Here is a 13,483-nt window from a genome sequence, read left to right as displayed (position 1 = left end):
ATAGGGTGCTCTGCCCTGCAAAGAGGGTTGTGCTGATTGGGAGACTGAGCTTTTGAGAAATGTCACTGCTTTTTTTTTTCCCCATGGTTTTAAATTTCAGACTGGAAAGACATTGTTAGTGTTTTAGGGTGGGAGCAAGAGCAAACAAGGGGTAGTGGTGGTCTGGACTTGGGAATCACCATCCTGTAGTACCAGGGAAAGTGATCTTTGTACAGATGTTTGACACGCTCAGCTCTGTTTTACTCTTCTCACATCCACATCACTCACAAGGTATTGTATTATAATATTAGATGCACCCCCGATGTTATGTATTCATTTCCCAAGCAGATTCATTTGCACACACACAACACATCCACCCACATGCAGTGATGGTTAGACAGACACAAAGCCATCAAGCAGCCAATTATTTGGGATGGGAACAGCTTGCATTAGCTCATGATGAAGCTTAGCCTTAATTCTAATGAGCTAGAAGGGCTGAGAGCTGTGCACTGCTCTCCTGACTGCGGATCTCAGAGCAGGGCAGATGATGTCAAGGCAAATATTTTTTTTTTTCTGCAGCGCAGATTTTGCCGGGTGAATTTACTTGCAGATGAGGCTTCTAGATCCCCTGTTCAAAGGCAGGAGCCTTAGGCCATACCTACATCTGCCAGTGTTAGCCTAAATTCCTCTTTGTGCTGAAAAAGAAGCACACAACCAGCAGAAGTAACCTTTGGCACCACTTTCAATCAATGTGTGTAGACAAGAAGCTGGAGAAATTTGCCCCATGTGGGTGATGGATCAGGAGCAGATGACAGGAGTGCCTGTGGTACTAAGAGGCAGCAGAGGAGCTCAGTCACAACAGGAATACAGCCAGAGAAGCTCAGAACAACCTAACTTCACATGAGGTTTTGCAAAAGTAAGGACCAGAACCTTTCCAAATGCAGTCGGGGTTGAGCCAACAGTCATTGCCAAATCTGGTATTTAAGTATGTGTTAGACCCAGGCATTTGTCCCAGCTCCCAACTGTGGAACAAGCCTAGTTGCTCTCTTACCATGGCATACACAGCGTATCACCTTAACCATAGCTGGCATGACCTGAAGCACACTTGTTTTTGCACTAAAAGCCAAGGGTCACAACAGATTATCCGAAAGATACAACATTTGGTGAGCTTAGACACTGCTTTCTAAAGGTGCCCCACCACAGAAATGGACAAACATCTTGCCAGCTCCTGTGCCTGACCTTTTATTCAGGAGTGTTTGCGTAAGTCAAGAAATCACATATTCTCAAAGAAAAGGGTAGCACACCTTGCAGTACACGTGACCGGTGAGAAAAAGATGAAACGTTTTCCTTTTAGACCATCTTGAAACCCCATGCAGGGGCTGTACCATTCTCATTTAGGGATACAAAATGTAAAATTCATCTTGTCTCCCTACCCGTGCAGGTCTTTTTCTATCTTTTTTACCAACCTAGCTCTAAACGTGCCCCACAATACTGTACAATACATACTGTACAAGTGTTGGTAACCAGCTTCCTTATTAAGACAAAGGGACAAATTATTCACAAATCACTTAACAGTATATGGATCTACTCATTTTTGCGGACCTAGCAAAGAAATTTAACCGAATCTACAGCAGTACACAGAAACAGATAAATATGAAGAAATTCTCAATAAACTGCCTTGTAGATATTAACCACACCCTTGCTGACATCTACTCTGGCATCTTCTGTTACATTAAAAGATTTCAGATTTCTACAGCATCTTCCAAAGCCCCTGGCAGCACCATCACCCCCTTCTGAAAGCTGGAGAAATCAAGGTACAGAGTATTCTGTTGAGGATGGGTCATAGGGTCAAAACTAGATGTCTGACCTGCCTTCCAGTTTGTCCTTCTATTCGTTGTACGTTGTGTATAATTCAAAGGATATCAGCAGCTAAATGAGCATGGAAGAATGATACAAATGGTTTGTACAGGCATTAAAGAGAACAGACCATGATCTGTAGTCTAGACTGTTCCTTTTTCCTGCCATCCCCACAATTCACAGAAAACCAGGGATGGAAAACAACATTGCTCTTGTTATGAACAAAAGTATAACTTGTGTGTGTATTAGTGCTTTAAAGCAAAGGGGGAAACACCAAGCATCAAGAATTTGTGCTTAATGAAAGCGGGTTTGCTATTGTTAAAAAAGCTGCATAGTTTCAGTCATCATTATCTTTTCTGTTATCATTTTTGCTGTTGGGAGAGCTTGTCCAAAGCCTGACACTGCCAGAAAATGTCACCTTTGCACCACTTCGCTATGCCTAATGCAAGTTCTGCTTCTCTGCAGAGAGCCAGGATGTCACTGCGCTGGCTCAGCCCACACCTCTGTCCCTGCCCTGTCCCCCCAGGCCGGTCACAAACGTGGACGGAGCGTGGAGAACCCGCGCAGCTTCCCCTGTTCCGCGGAGACACACATACAGCTCCTTTGCGGATGAGACACTGCACGGGGTAACGATGATGTTAACGCTGTTAACGCTGCCCTGAAATCACGTGTGAAGCAATGGCTGGGAGGAAAGGACCTATTAATGTGGAGTCCCCAAGCCTTTGGAATGCAGCTGTTATCTCACTCGCAAGCTTTGGAGCGCTGATAACTTTGCAAGACATGTCTTTCCCACACCCAGACAAATTCAAATGCACTTCACTAGGATTTCCATCCCCAAAACACACAGAGGGTGGAACTGAGCATCACACTGCCCCAGCGCTCAGTACTCTGACCAGGAAAACTGAATCCTGTCAGAGCTCCCGCGCATACAGTCTCATTGGAGCTGCGTATAGGGACGAGGAGTTACTCAGTGTACAAGTATTGATTTCCTGGCAGTCACAAGAACCCCAGGCACAGCGGTGAAAAGAAAAAAAAATTAGAAAAAAGGACTTATAGCTGCTACACTACAGTCAACTGGCAATCTGCAGCACCTCCCCTGCCTCTAAGCTCTTTAACAATAGGTGCATAAACACAGACAACCTCTCCATCCAAAGAGGCAGAGATTTAAATCCTTAATTAGCACATTTGGACGAGTCGCCACGAATGAGATTAGCTTTTGCGCATCGCTGGGGAAGCAGTTGTGCCCCTCTAATGTCCAAGTGGTGGGGCCTGGAGCTGACCTTGGAATTCCCCTGGGGATGCTCATCTCTCTGCTCTCAGTGGCACCATCCTCCCCTGCTGCATGCAGCAGCTCTTTAGGAGTCAACAGCCCGGTTTTACTACAGCCTGGTGCTAATACCAGGCATGGGGTGACCATATTTGATGTCAGCCACTATGAATATACTGCATGGAATGAAGAATTTCAATTTGTAAAGGGACCTCCCAGGTAGCAAACCATTCAACAAGGAAAAGGGGCAGAAAAAGGTCTCTATGATAGCGCCTTGTTAGCCCAGCACACATCTGCTCTCTCGTGTGTTTCTCAAGTCCTCCCGGCTTTGTCTGCTGACAAACCCCTGGTTTTAGTGCTGTCAGCACTGCAGAGCTGTAGAGCTGCACAGAGCCAAGCTGCGTTCTCATCTGCCTTGTGCTTCACCAAAAAAAACAAGGATACCTGAGCAGTTCTTGCTGCTTGTAATATATAAAGCAGCTTTGATTTGGAGACCCCAGGAAGGATTTGCAGTGTGGCTTAGAGAAGAAACCTTGTCTGGACTTGTAAGCTGAAAAGCAACTATTTTACAACTGTCTCACTAAGAAATGCTCAGACAACGTGGGAATGAGCACTGTATTGCTGCTAGACAAAGAGGCTACCTAAATGTTTCAGAACAGAACTTGAAATTAACTCCTATTCACCAGAACAACTCTTCTTCAGCACAAAGTAAATATCATGAAGTTATAGATCACTGCACAGCAAAAAGGTAATGATGTCCCCAGCCAGGTGCTGCCTGACTTGAAAGATGGCTGTGGATACCACACCTGCATATGGGACACTGGGAATCCGTAAAGGAGAAGAGGATGTAGGTTTCCACACAGGAAAATAAACCCCAAACCATGGAAGGGGCAGACGAGCATTTGTCAGTGTTGGTGATTTTCTTAATTCTTCCTTTTGCCTTGAGGTCTGCAAATTGTCTCAGCTCTGCGCACACACAACAGCCTGGACCTTGTTCAGCCACAGGCCTCCTGCCATAAACATTTAGGGGTCATTTTTTTGTTGTTGTTTTTCAAGTTCCCAAAGATAAAAAAGGAGCTGGCACCTTTCTTTTTGAGTGACATTCATCTGTAGGTAAATTGATTTAATAGCTTGTTAGAGTGCCAATTAGAACCAACAATAACTCAATTGACCTATAACTGCCTTGGCACCAACACAGCTTTTAAAAATAAGAGAAAGGAAGAAATCTGTGTTCTGGCAGAGATGAGAGCCCAGATAGCTGGTTTCAAAAGCAAACCGAGGGATTCATGGGCTTGCTAATGAGATGCTCATAACACATCAGAAACAAAGACAAATTTCAATGGTTTCAAGCTAAAATGACACTATGTTATCTGCAGACAAAGATCACTCTTTTATCTGTATAATAAATGGATTTCAGTGCAGCAGCAGTGACTCTACAGCAGAAAAAACTCAGTGCGACAGAAAGCACTAGCACAGCTACCTAACCAGAATAACACTGTACCAAACACTTCAGTTTACCTGCTTACCGTAGTACTGAAAATTCCGGCACTGACTCTGTGTGTGCCTACTAATAAACACCTTTAGAAGACACGTTTTTCCATCAAATAAGATCTGGTTTGCATTAATGCAGTGGAGACTGTGTTTCTATACAAATCCATCATTTGAAACGTCTAGCTCCAAGGACACAGATATTTCAACTTTAAAAAATAAAAAAAATGGGTAGAGTTTGTCTAAATATTGCTGGGCTGGTGGTCTTCAAGGATGGAAAGAGGGATCGTGTGGAAGGGTTTTAAATTACTAGGCAAAATGATCCATTCTTCAATCAAGAGGGAAAGCAGGGACCAAGAAAACTGAGATTGTTTGAAGAGCCAGAGGGACGATAGCAACTAAGAATATCTAGAAGGAGAGGAAACTAATTTGGGGGGACCCACCCAGAAGAAAAAAAAACCTGAAGGGTAAGGATAGAGACTGTCAAGAGAGGAAACTGGACTAAATGAATTGCCAAGCGCAACATTCTGAAAGGAGAACATGGGGAGGGGGGGTGGAGAAAAGAGGCAGTACTAAAAACTAAGGTGAGAATGAAAACAGTGATCAGCTGAAAAGCTTGGTGTTGGGATCCAGGACCGGCTGGAGAAGAAACCTACCACGGGAAGCCCAGAAAATGGAGATGGACCTGGTGGGTTAAGAAACACGAACTTGAAGTGAGGGATGGAGAACACAACAGGTTGGAGAGAGTGGGGCTGAAGGTGTCATGCTTAGGTAGAGAAAACAAGCGAGAGTTTGTAATAAGCAGGGTATGTTTCCCTTCAAAGCCTGGAGAGTAACCCAAGAATCTGGTGCATCGTCGTTCTTATGCCATAACAACTTGCTACAGCCATTGCTTAATTCAGAGCAGAGGGTAGCGCAGCATATCCCCAAAAAGATCCCTACCTGCTAACAAACCCAGAGATGATATTATGATGAGGACGAGGACTGATTTCTTTTATAAAACCTTAACAACTGTACAAAGCCACTATATCAATAATTAGACTGCAAAGTCAAAAGTGGAGGTTATAAAATAGCAGGACGGATGTTAGCTGTACATATATATTGTGTTACAGTCATTACATGATGCAAAACAGTTCCTCCCATAGAATCCGGGCCCGCTTCAAGATGAGAGGAAGGGCTCGAGGCAGATGTGTGCAGGAAAGAGATTTTCTATAGGAGCTCATTTCTTGCACAATCTGGAAGGTTTGCAGTAAGAGATAAGGAACTGCAGAACGAGATGTGATGGCTGAGGCAGATGAGCGGTGCCCTGGAGATTCCATCTCTGCCAAAAAGTTCCTGCAGAGGTGTCAGGCGAATCGCTCAATCCAAAACTGTAATTAGAACAATATTCTTAGGTGATGATTAAAGAGAACACTATGTCATTGTTTACAGCAATAATTTTTTTTTTTTTTTTTTTTTGCTATAAACAGATAAACTAACAAACATAACAAACCGAGGCTTCGGAAGAGGGTGGGTGGGATCGGCATGTCTACTTCTCAGTCTGGCTGCTCACCAAGCTAGCCTAAGAAATGGTCCAAATTAGAACGTCCCAATCCTCTTCAAACACCCGTTAGCCTTAAAACAGGTAGTTATCTCTGTGCCTTTGTCTTCTGGGTCACAGGGATGTCTGATTTCTTACTGAGCACCCACAGAGGCAGAACTTTGAACGTTAGATACACCACGTAATGCTACGTACTCTGCAAAACAGGTCCTCAAATTGACTACACCAAGCCGATGGATGTTTTTGACCTTAATCTCTAGGAGTCTGTGCCACCTCGCTATAAAATGGGAATGATGGTACCAGTTTCCCTACCCCAGGTGTCAGGAAGCAAAATGAACATTTTTTGCTGTTATAGTTGAATATTTTTTAAGTGTCAAAGAAAAAAAAAAAAGGCCACGAGGAAATTAACCTGTATTTTTCAGAATATGAAATAAATGAGATTAAATAAATACAAGGAGAGATGGAGAAAATGTTACGTAGTTTTTCACAAAGAAACCATCACTGTGTGCGCTAAATGAGACATGGGCGGAAGTGATAATGTGTTCATCTATTGGCAGAGATTCGTACAAAGGGCCTGAATTAAGTTTATGCAAAAAAACTTAATCACATTACTTCCTTAAATCCGAATGCTTGCTTTAGTATTTTTACTCCTTTATCTCATGTTCCTCACATGAACATACACGAAGATACCATAATAATATACAATTATAGTCTTAAAACATATTCTGATGATACATTGAGGTGTTTCATTTACTGAAGCCTTCCTGTTTTCAAACGCTGCCTTTTGTAGCAACTGAACCTATCTCATACAAAAAAACTATATCCCCACACTGATTGTCTAGTGTGGAATTTTTTTATCCTTTGCCTCATGACATGTGAACCAGGGCATGATGTCTGTGATAACCAGCCTATAGATATGGACAGTATGGCTGCACTAGTTTGGTCTCCTTAGCTCATCGTCACAAAACCGTGATGCTTCTCCTGATTTGTAGTCCACTAAAGGCAACAGAGGTCAAATCCATGCTGTTTATTTGGATAAGCTCGAGACACGGGCCCATGCAAACCTCATGAGGTTCAAAAAGGCCAAGTGCCAGGTCCTTAAAAGGAGCCTATATGAAAGATGGAGACAGACTTCTTAGCAGGCCCTGTTATGGTAAGACAAGGGATGATGGTTTTAAACTAAAGGACCGGAGATTCAGGCTGGACATGAGCAAGAGATTTTTTACAATGAGGGTGGTAAAACACTGATCCAGGTTGCCCAGAGAGGTAGTGGATGCCTCATCCCTGGAGACATCCCAGGCCAGGCTGGATGGGGCACTGAGCAACCTGAGCTGGTGAAGATGTCCCTGCTCATGGCAGGGGTGGCACTGGGGGAGCTGGGAAGGTCCCTTCAACCCAAACTGTTCTATGATTATCCCTCATATTATTCCTGTTTGGATCCCCTAGGTTTGCTTCAGCAAAACTGCCCTGGGAATCAGCAGGAAAAGTCATCTGCAGTAAAGACAGCAAGATCTGACTTCAAGAAAGCATCTCCCCTTCCTCAGCTACCAGTGTCCTCACCCTATTTTGAGGCAACTGCCATCATCAGCATGAACAAGAGAAGAAGACAGCCAAGCCTACAAGCTGCCTGCCAATGAACCTGTGCCCGATCTACCCTTTGTAGTTTGTTTCTACTGACAGGCACAGGTTCTGCTACTAATGCAACTGTTTCCCCGACCTTCACAGGTTTCACTGAACCAGAATTTCAATTTGCTGTACATAAGGCTCACACAACGGGTAGCTTTCATTTTCCTTTGCTATGAGCAGTGGGCAAGTCACAAGATCAGGGTTTGCCACTGTGGGCAGCATCTGAATGCGGGTAGGCTGGCACGAGCAGCAGGTAAAGAAATGGGCGCTATTGTCTGAGAGCAGGGACAGCAACGCCCATCCAAGTGAACTGCTGAAGTCCGTGAGCAATGCTGCACGCTTCACAAATTGTTTATCCTTCTAACAAAATAGTGCAAAGCTGACAAATGAAAACAATCTCCACAGATAGAGCAGCACTCCACGGGGCACTCTGGAAATCAGTTCTGCTCAGGAGAGCGGAAAAGGTAAACAGGCATCTTCCCCATTTCTGGTTAATCCCCCCAGTGCTATTTCATTTAGTATTTAGAACTGTGATTAGTAAACTTCCCCGATTCCCTACAAGAAGGCAGTCTGAACAACACTGCCTAGAAGTCCAGACATGTAGGGAAGCAAATGATTTTGTTCTTCAGGAATTCCCCAACTTTATACGTCGCACTTGAGGATCTATTTCTTTTGGTGCCACAGAAACCTCCCCAGGTTCCCAAGCAGATAGGAGGCTCTGGCGGAGGAAGCAAATGCAAAAGGGATCTGTTTGCAGACAAGTATTCTAATTAAGAGAGACCAGCGAAAAGAAAAATTCTGAAATCTGAAGTTGGGATTGTTACTGAGTGGAATATTTTCCATTGTTTTCAAGGAGGCAACCACTTCTCTTTTCTGTGAAGAAATTAATAGATTACTGGGCAGTGAATAATGTGCACTTATATTTACTGCTTTGGTCCTTCAGATAGTATATCTGTTCTCAGGCCTTTCTAAAAGCAGCATGCTACACTTTTTTGCAAGCAATTCTGGATAGCAGCGACAACCAATATGTTTTAGTCAGCTACAGACTAGATAGATCATTGTTTGTCTGGAATTTTTTGATTAAACCAATTTTCCTGGATCAATGCTTCCTCTAAGCAATAAGTTACAATTCTACCTACCCAGTGAAAAAGCTTTCAAAGTCACAGATAAATCTTGATCTAGGTAATAGTCCGGCTCTACACGGATGTGCCATCAACCACAGATGCAAATAAGCAGCTGGCACATACATCTGCACCTCAGCACAGGAGCTGGTATTCTTATTTTCATTAGAAATTGCTAAGATACCTTTTAAGTGCTTCTAGAACTAGTCCACTGCATTAGTCAGGAGTACTCAGGGGCACTGAGTTTGGTTTTTATAAAGGTCATTTGGCGTCTTTTCCCCTCACAATGGACTAAAAGCAGAAATCAACAGAGCTTTAATCTATATTAATCTGCTTTACTCTTGGAGGGTCATAGATTTGCCACTGAAATTAGCCATATTAGATGCTAAAATGATAATTTAATGAGACTATGATGAAAGCCTCTGCTCTATTCTAAACCAGGAACTCCTCTCACAGTGCAAAGGAGAAGCAGCTCCATAAAGTTGGAGGAATTACACCAATGTCATTTCACAGCAGAATCAAGCTCCAGTAAATAGGGCTAGAGTGTTCAGTCCCAAGCTTCACATCTCAGGCTGCACTGAGACAGAAGCCACGAGGTCTGGAGCTCTACCAAAGCACCTGGACATTCACCTCATTCTCACAGGTGAAACTGGTTTCTCTCCAAAGAAGCAGAAAACAAGATCTGGGTCTAAATATTGAAATATTAACTTGAAACTTGTACACCAAATGCTGCACGGCTTCAGTGACAGTGCAGGATAATGGAGACTCGTGCCTCTTACAACATCCTAACTCTCCAGAGTCTGCACCCATCTGTAACAAGGAACAATCACGCATCGCACTGCGTAATTTGCAAAGCAGAAAATAAAAGTCCTTTGGGTCAAGGATACAGCTTTTGCAAATATTTTGACAATATCTGCTCTTTGGTGCAATCTGCTGCATTTCAGAGGTCAAAAAATGTTACTCAGATTCATGTGAGTTGTTTCCAAGACAGATGCTTTAGTAGCATTCAGAGAAGGGGGGAATACAAAACCCAAACAGAATTCGGGGAAGCTCCCACTCTTCTCCTTCAAGGCAGCCGTTGTTCATAGGTCATTTTTCATGGAAGCCCACACGTTTTCTCTAAGCAGCATTCATATTCAAACAGATATACAAGTGACCTAGAAACAGGAGCGAACAAAGTTTCCCAGAAAATCCATGTACTGACCATACAGCAGCTCCTCCTGCTCTCCTCAGATGTCTCGCTGTACAATCAATACCACTGCCCCATCTGATGTCGATATACAGTAGGAGGGCGAAAGCATTTGTGTGCATCAGTTTAGAAGAAACAGCAAGAGGAAAGGTATCAGCCTACGTGGAATCTGACCCCAAGCAGAGAGCTTCTTGCACCAGGACACACAGATCCAACTCACTCTGCTTTCTCTGCACAATTGCACAGCTACATAAGGGGAGGATTTTATTATTAATACTAACAAGTCATACATGCATTCGTATATATCTGCATACACAGGAACATCTAAGCCTTAGCAGACTCAGTGTGGTCAGCTGGCTTGGGAGAGTCTGGCTCGCCCACGTATTTCATTCCTTTGTGTAAGACTGGGAGTAGCCCTATAGTCAAGTACCTCAGAAATAAAAACCTCCTAACTTATTTTGCCATTTTAAGGAATAAGCACGGGTGCACTAGGAATCTTAAAAAAATGAACTCTTCAGACCATCTCACCTTGGGCAAGGTGGCTACCTCAGCAACTGCTACAGTCCTTTTACTGAAGTTTGCCAGTCTGCTTCTATGCTGAAAGCGTAGTCATAAAGATGAATAAACCCACTACACAGACACATAAAATATATGAAAACTGAACACTACTTTATCATAAATCCAAATATAATCCAGATATTAAATCCCAAATGCCTTGAGGGTGTGACACACAGGAAACACCTTGGTAGAATAACCCAAGAAAGCAGAGGAGTTAGTTTTTAACTCCAGACTTGGGGCAAATACAAAGATCTAGAGCTAAGAGAATGAAATTGGTTTTGTTCTTTATAAAGCTAATAACTCTCGCATTTCACTGTGTTTGTGAGGTACTACTTGATCACTCGCAACAGGGAGGCAATTTTATACCCTTTTCAATCTGGGTTTCCATAGGTTCTATTTGCAAGGACTATGTATCACGATGTAGCTGCTGGAAACCCGCATGTGCTTGGTCAGCTGTGCGCTTGGGACACTCGAATGCACTGAATACAAACGACAGTGCAGTCTTCCAATTCACGGAGCCTTCTAATAACATTTGTTAATCCAAGCAAATATTAAGGAATCTGCTCAGTGCCAGTGCTGAATCTTCTCAGCGTGCGGACTACTTGCTAAATCCATAACAGGTAGTGTCAAAAGGTTTGGCATTTCTGGTTTTGGGCACCCAAATCCATCCCAGAACTCCTTCCTGCAATTATCTTGCTAACTGTGTTTCAGGGAATAATGCAAGGTTTCTTCAAGAGTCCAAGAATTCAATAAAATCATGCAGTATGACAGATATGTGTTTGAATAATGTTCTTCTACTGTGTGCTTTTAAATGTGAGATATAAGCCAGTTGTAATTAAAGTTGAAGCAATAAACCTTAGCCGTTGGTTGCACTAAGTAATTAATTATTGATTGCAGTACTTTACATACATATTGCAGAGGACAACTCACCTGTGCAGTAGACAGTACTTTACTCAGAAATATCCAAACACAACCCCTCTGCTACACAGAACTCTACAAAAATTTGGCTCTAGGGTTTACAAGTTAATTTCCTTATTAACCTTCATGGAAATGTTGCTGAGTGCAAGAAAACCATTGCTTTCATAAAGACAATGTTAACTATTCCCTGTCCAAATGAATTCTGCAAATAAGGATTTACATCTGTAAAAGAGAGAATCTTTCTCGATAAGACTCTGAAGGTGTTAAGCTCCTTCTTAATGATGCCGCTATCCCCTGCACATACCAATTCTCCACAAGCGATGCTGCAGTAAGAAGCCCTACAGAACAGCAACGGTGGCAACATCCTTCCCTAACTCTTGGGGAAGGAGAAGGGAGAGGACTTGGATGTACAGAAATGGGACCTGAAACATTAATCAACCAGATCATCTGTTCTGAACTGGAGACGTAGGACTAGTTAGGCAGCAGAGACGCTTTTAGGCTAGAGTTGTGCATCAGGTGGAAACATCTTTCCCCATTTACACTGAACTTATGGAGAGGCTTTCCCTTTTAAAAAGCCAAAGCAAAAGACTGGCTGTTGCTCTAAAAACACAGTTTAAAATTAATGATAGAGTGAGGAATCTAAAATTAAGCTTGAAGAGAAATGAAACCTGCAGACTGTTTGACTGGAGCAGATCTAAGATGTGTCCTCCAGCTCCTCTGAGTAGGAAATGAATAAGGAAAGTTATGTCTGGATGTGTGCTCTGTGCAGAAAGGTCTGAGATGGACATGGCAGGGGAAGGGGCAGGCCAGGTAGTTTTGAATGGGCCAGGAGGGGGGGATTGTACCTGAAGTCGCTGTAGGGATGGATGATCCAGAACCCGGCAGACTTAACCCTTTCCTGCTCCCTCTCCACGGCCTTCTGGCTGCCAAACATCCTCAAGGAGAATTTGTTGACCCCCGGCTGGAGCATGGCCCCGAACTGCCTCTGAATGAAACCGGTTTGGCCCAGCCTCTGCTCCTCATCTGGGGTGATCTGGTCGCATCCTCCACCTCCTTCCACTTTGATGGAGGTAGAGGAGCAAGCCCTGGGGGGCTGCTGCTGGGGCTCCGGCGGGGACGCCGGCGGTGGGGACGCTGGCAGTCCCTGCTCCAGCTCCCCGCTGCCGGGGGGGCTTTTGTCCTCACAGGGGGAGGCCGGCTCCCCTTCCCCACCGATCAGCCTCTTCTCCTCGGCCGCGTCGTGGAGGTGCCTGCTGGTCAGCGAGGACAGGCTCCCTTTGAAGCGGCGGCAGTCCCCATTGGTGCTGGTCTTGGCACTCTTGCTGCCGGCTTCCGTCTCCAGGAGGCCGGGGTCCCCACCTCTGCCGGGGTCTCCCCCGAGCGCCCGGGTGCTCCCAGCAGAGGGCGAGGGCAGCGGCTTCAGCCTGATGCTTTTCCTCCGGGTGTCCTTGTCGCTGTCTTCCTCCTCGTCCATGATCGACGCCTTGGGTCCTATCTGCTGGGGCAGGCTGTACAGCCTCTTGCGCATGGAGGGGGGCAGCTTGTCCATGGCCGGTGCTGCTGCTGCTGCTGCTGCTCAGTTAGAAGGAGAGAACCCCCCCGCTCTGCCCAAGGAGGGGAACTGTCACTGCCCCCAGGCCCCTGCCCCCAGCTCAAGGGGCTGAAAGGACCACAGACTGGCGTGTCATCTCCTTACCAGACTGTGGTATCCACAGGCTCTGCATCCAGAAGAGAAGGAGAAAGAAAAATAAAAAGAAGGAAGGCGAAAAAGCCCCCCCCTTCCTCTGTTGTCCCGATTTGGCTACTTGCTGCTTGTCGCCCCTTGGTGAGTGTTACTGCAATCCCTGTCTGCTCCAATCCAGCGCACCGGGCAAGAAGTCTAGAGGAGAGCCACACACTTCTGGCTGGAAGGCGAGGGAGGGCGGCAGCAGCGGCAGCAG

General features: G+C 44.7%; 1 protein-coding gene across 1 annotated transcript in view; it reads right to left on the bottom strand.

Annotated features, from left to right (window-relative positions):
• Positions 1 to 13,092, bottom strand: part of HCN4 (hyperpolarization activated cyclic nucleotide gated potassium channel 4) — a gene marked incomplete at both ends in the record, with an annotated part of 92,142 nt that extends 79,050 nt beyond the window's left edge. The window contains one exon of the mRNA XM_082061480.1: positions 12,389 to 13,092. Within this exon, the coding sequence (XP_081917606.1) occupies positions 12,389 to 13,092 (704 nt within the window). The remainder of the gene's footprint in view (positions 1 to 12,388) is intronic.
• Between the last annotated feature and the right edge of the window lie 391 nt (positions 13,093 to 13,483).

The sequence above is a fragment of the Streptopelia decaocto genome (assembly GCF_964273445.1).
Source record: "Streptopelia decaocto genome assembly, chromosome: 9".
In the NCBI taxonomy this organism is placed as follows: Eukaryota; Metazoa; Chordata; class Aves; order Columbiformes; family Columbidae; genus Streptopelia; species Streptopelia decaocto.
The sequence above is the reverse complement of the archived record's forward strand: the minus strand, read 5'-3'. Positions and strand labels throughout refer to the sequence as shown.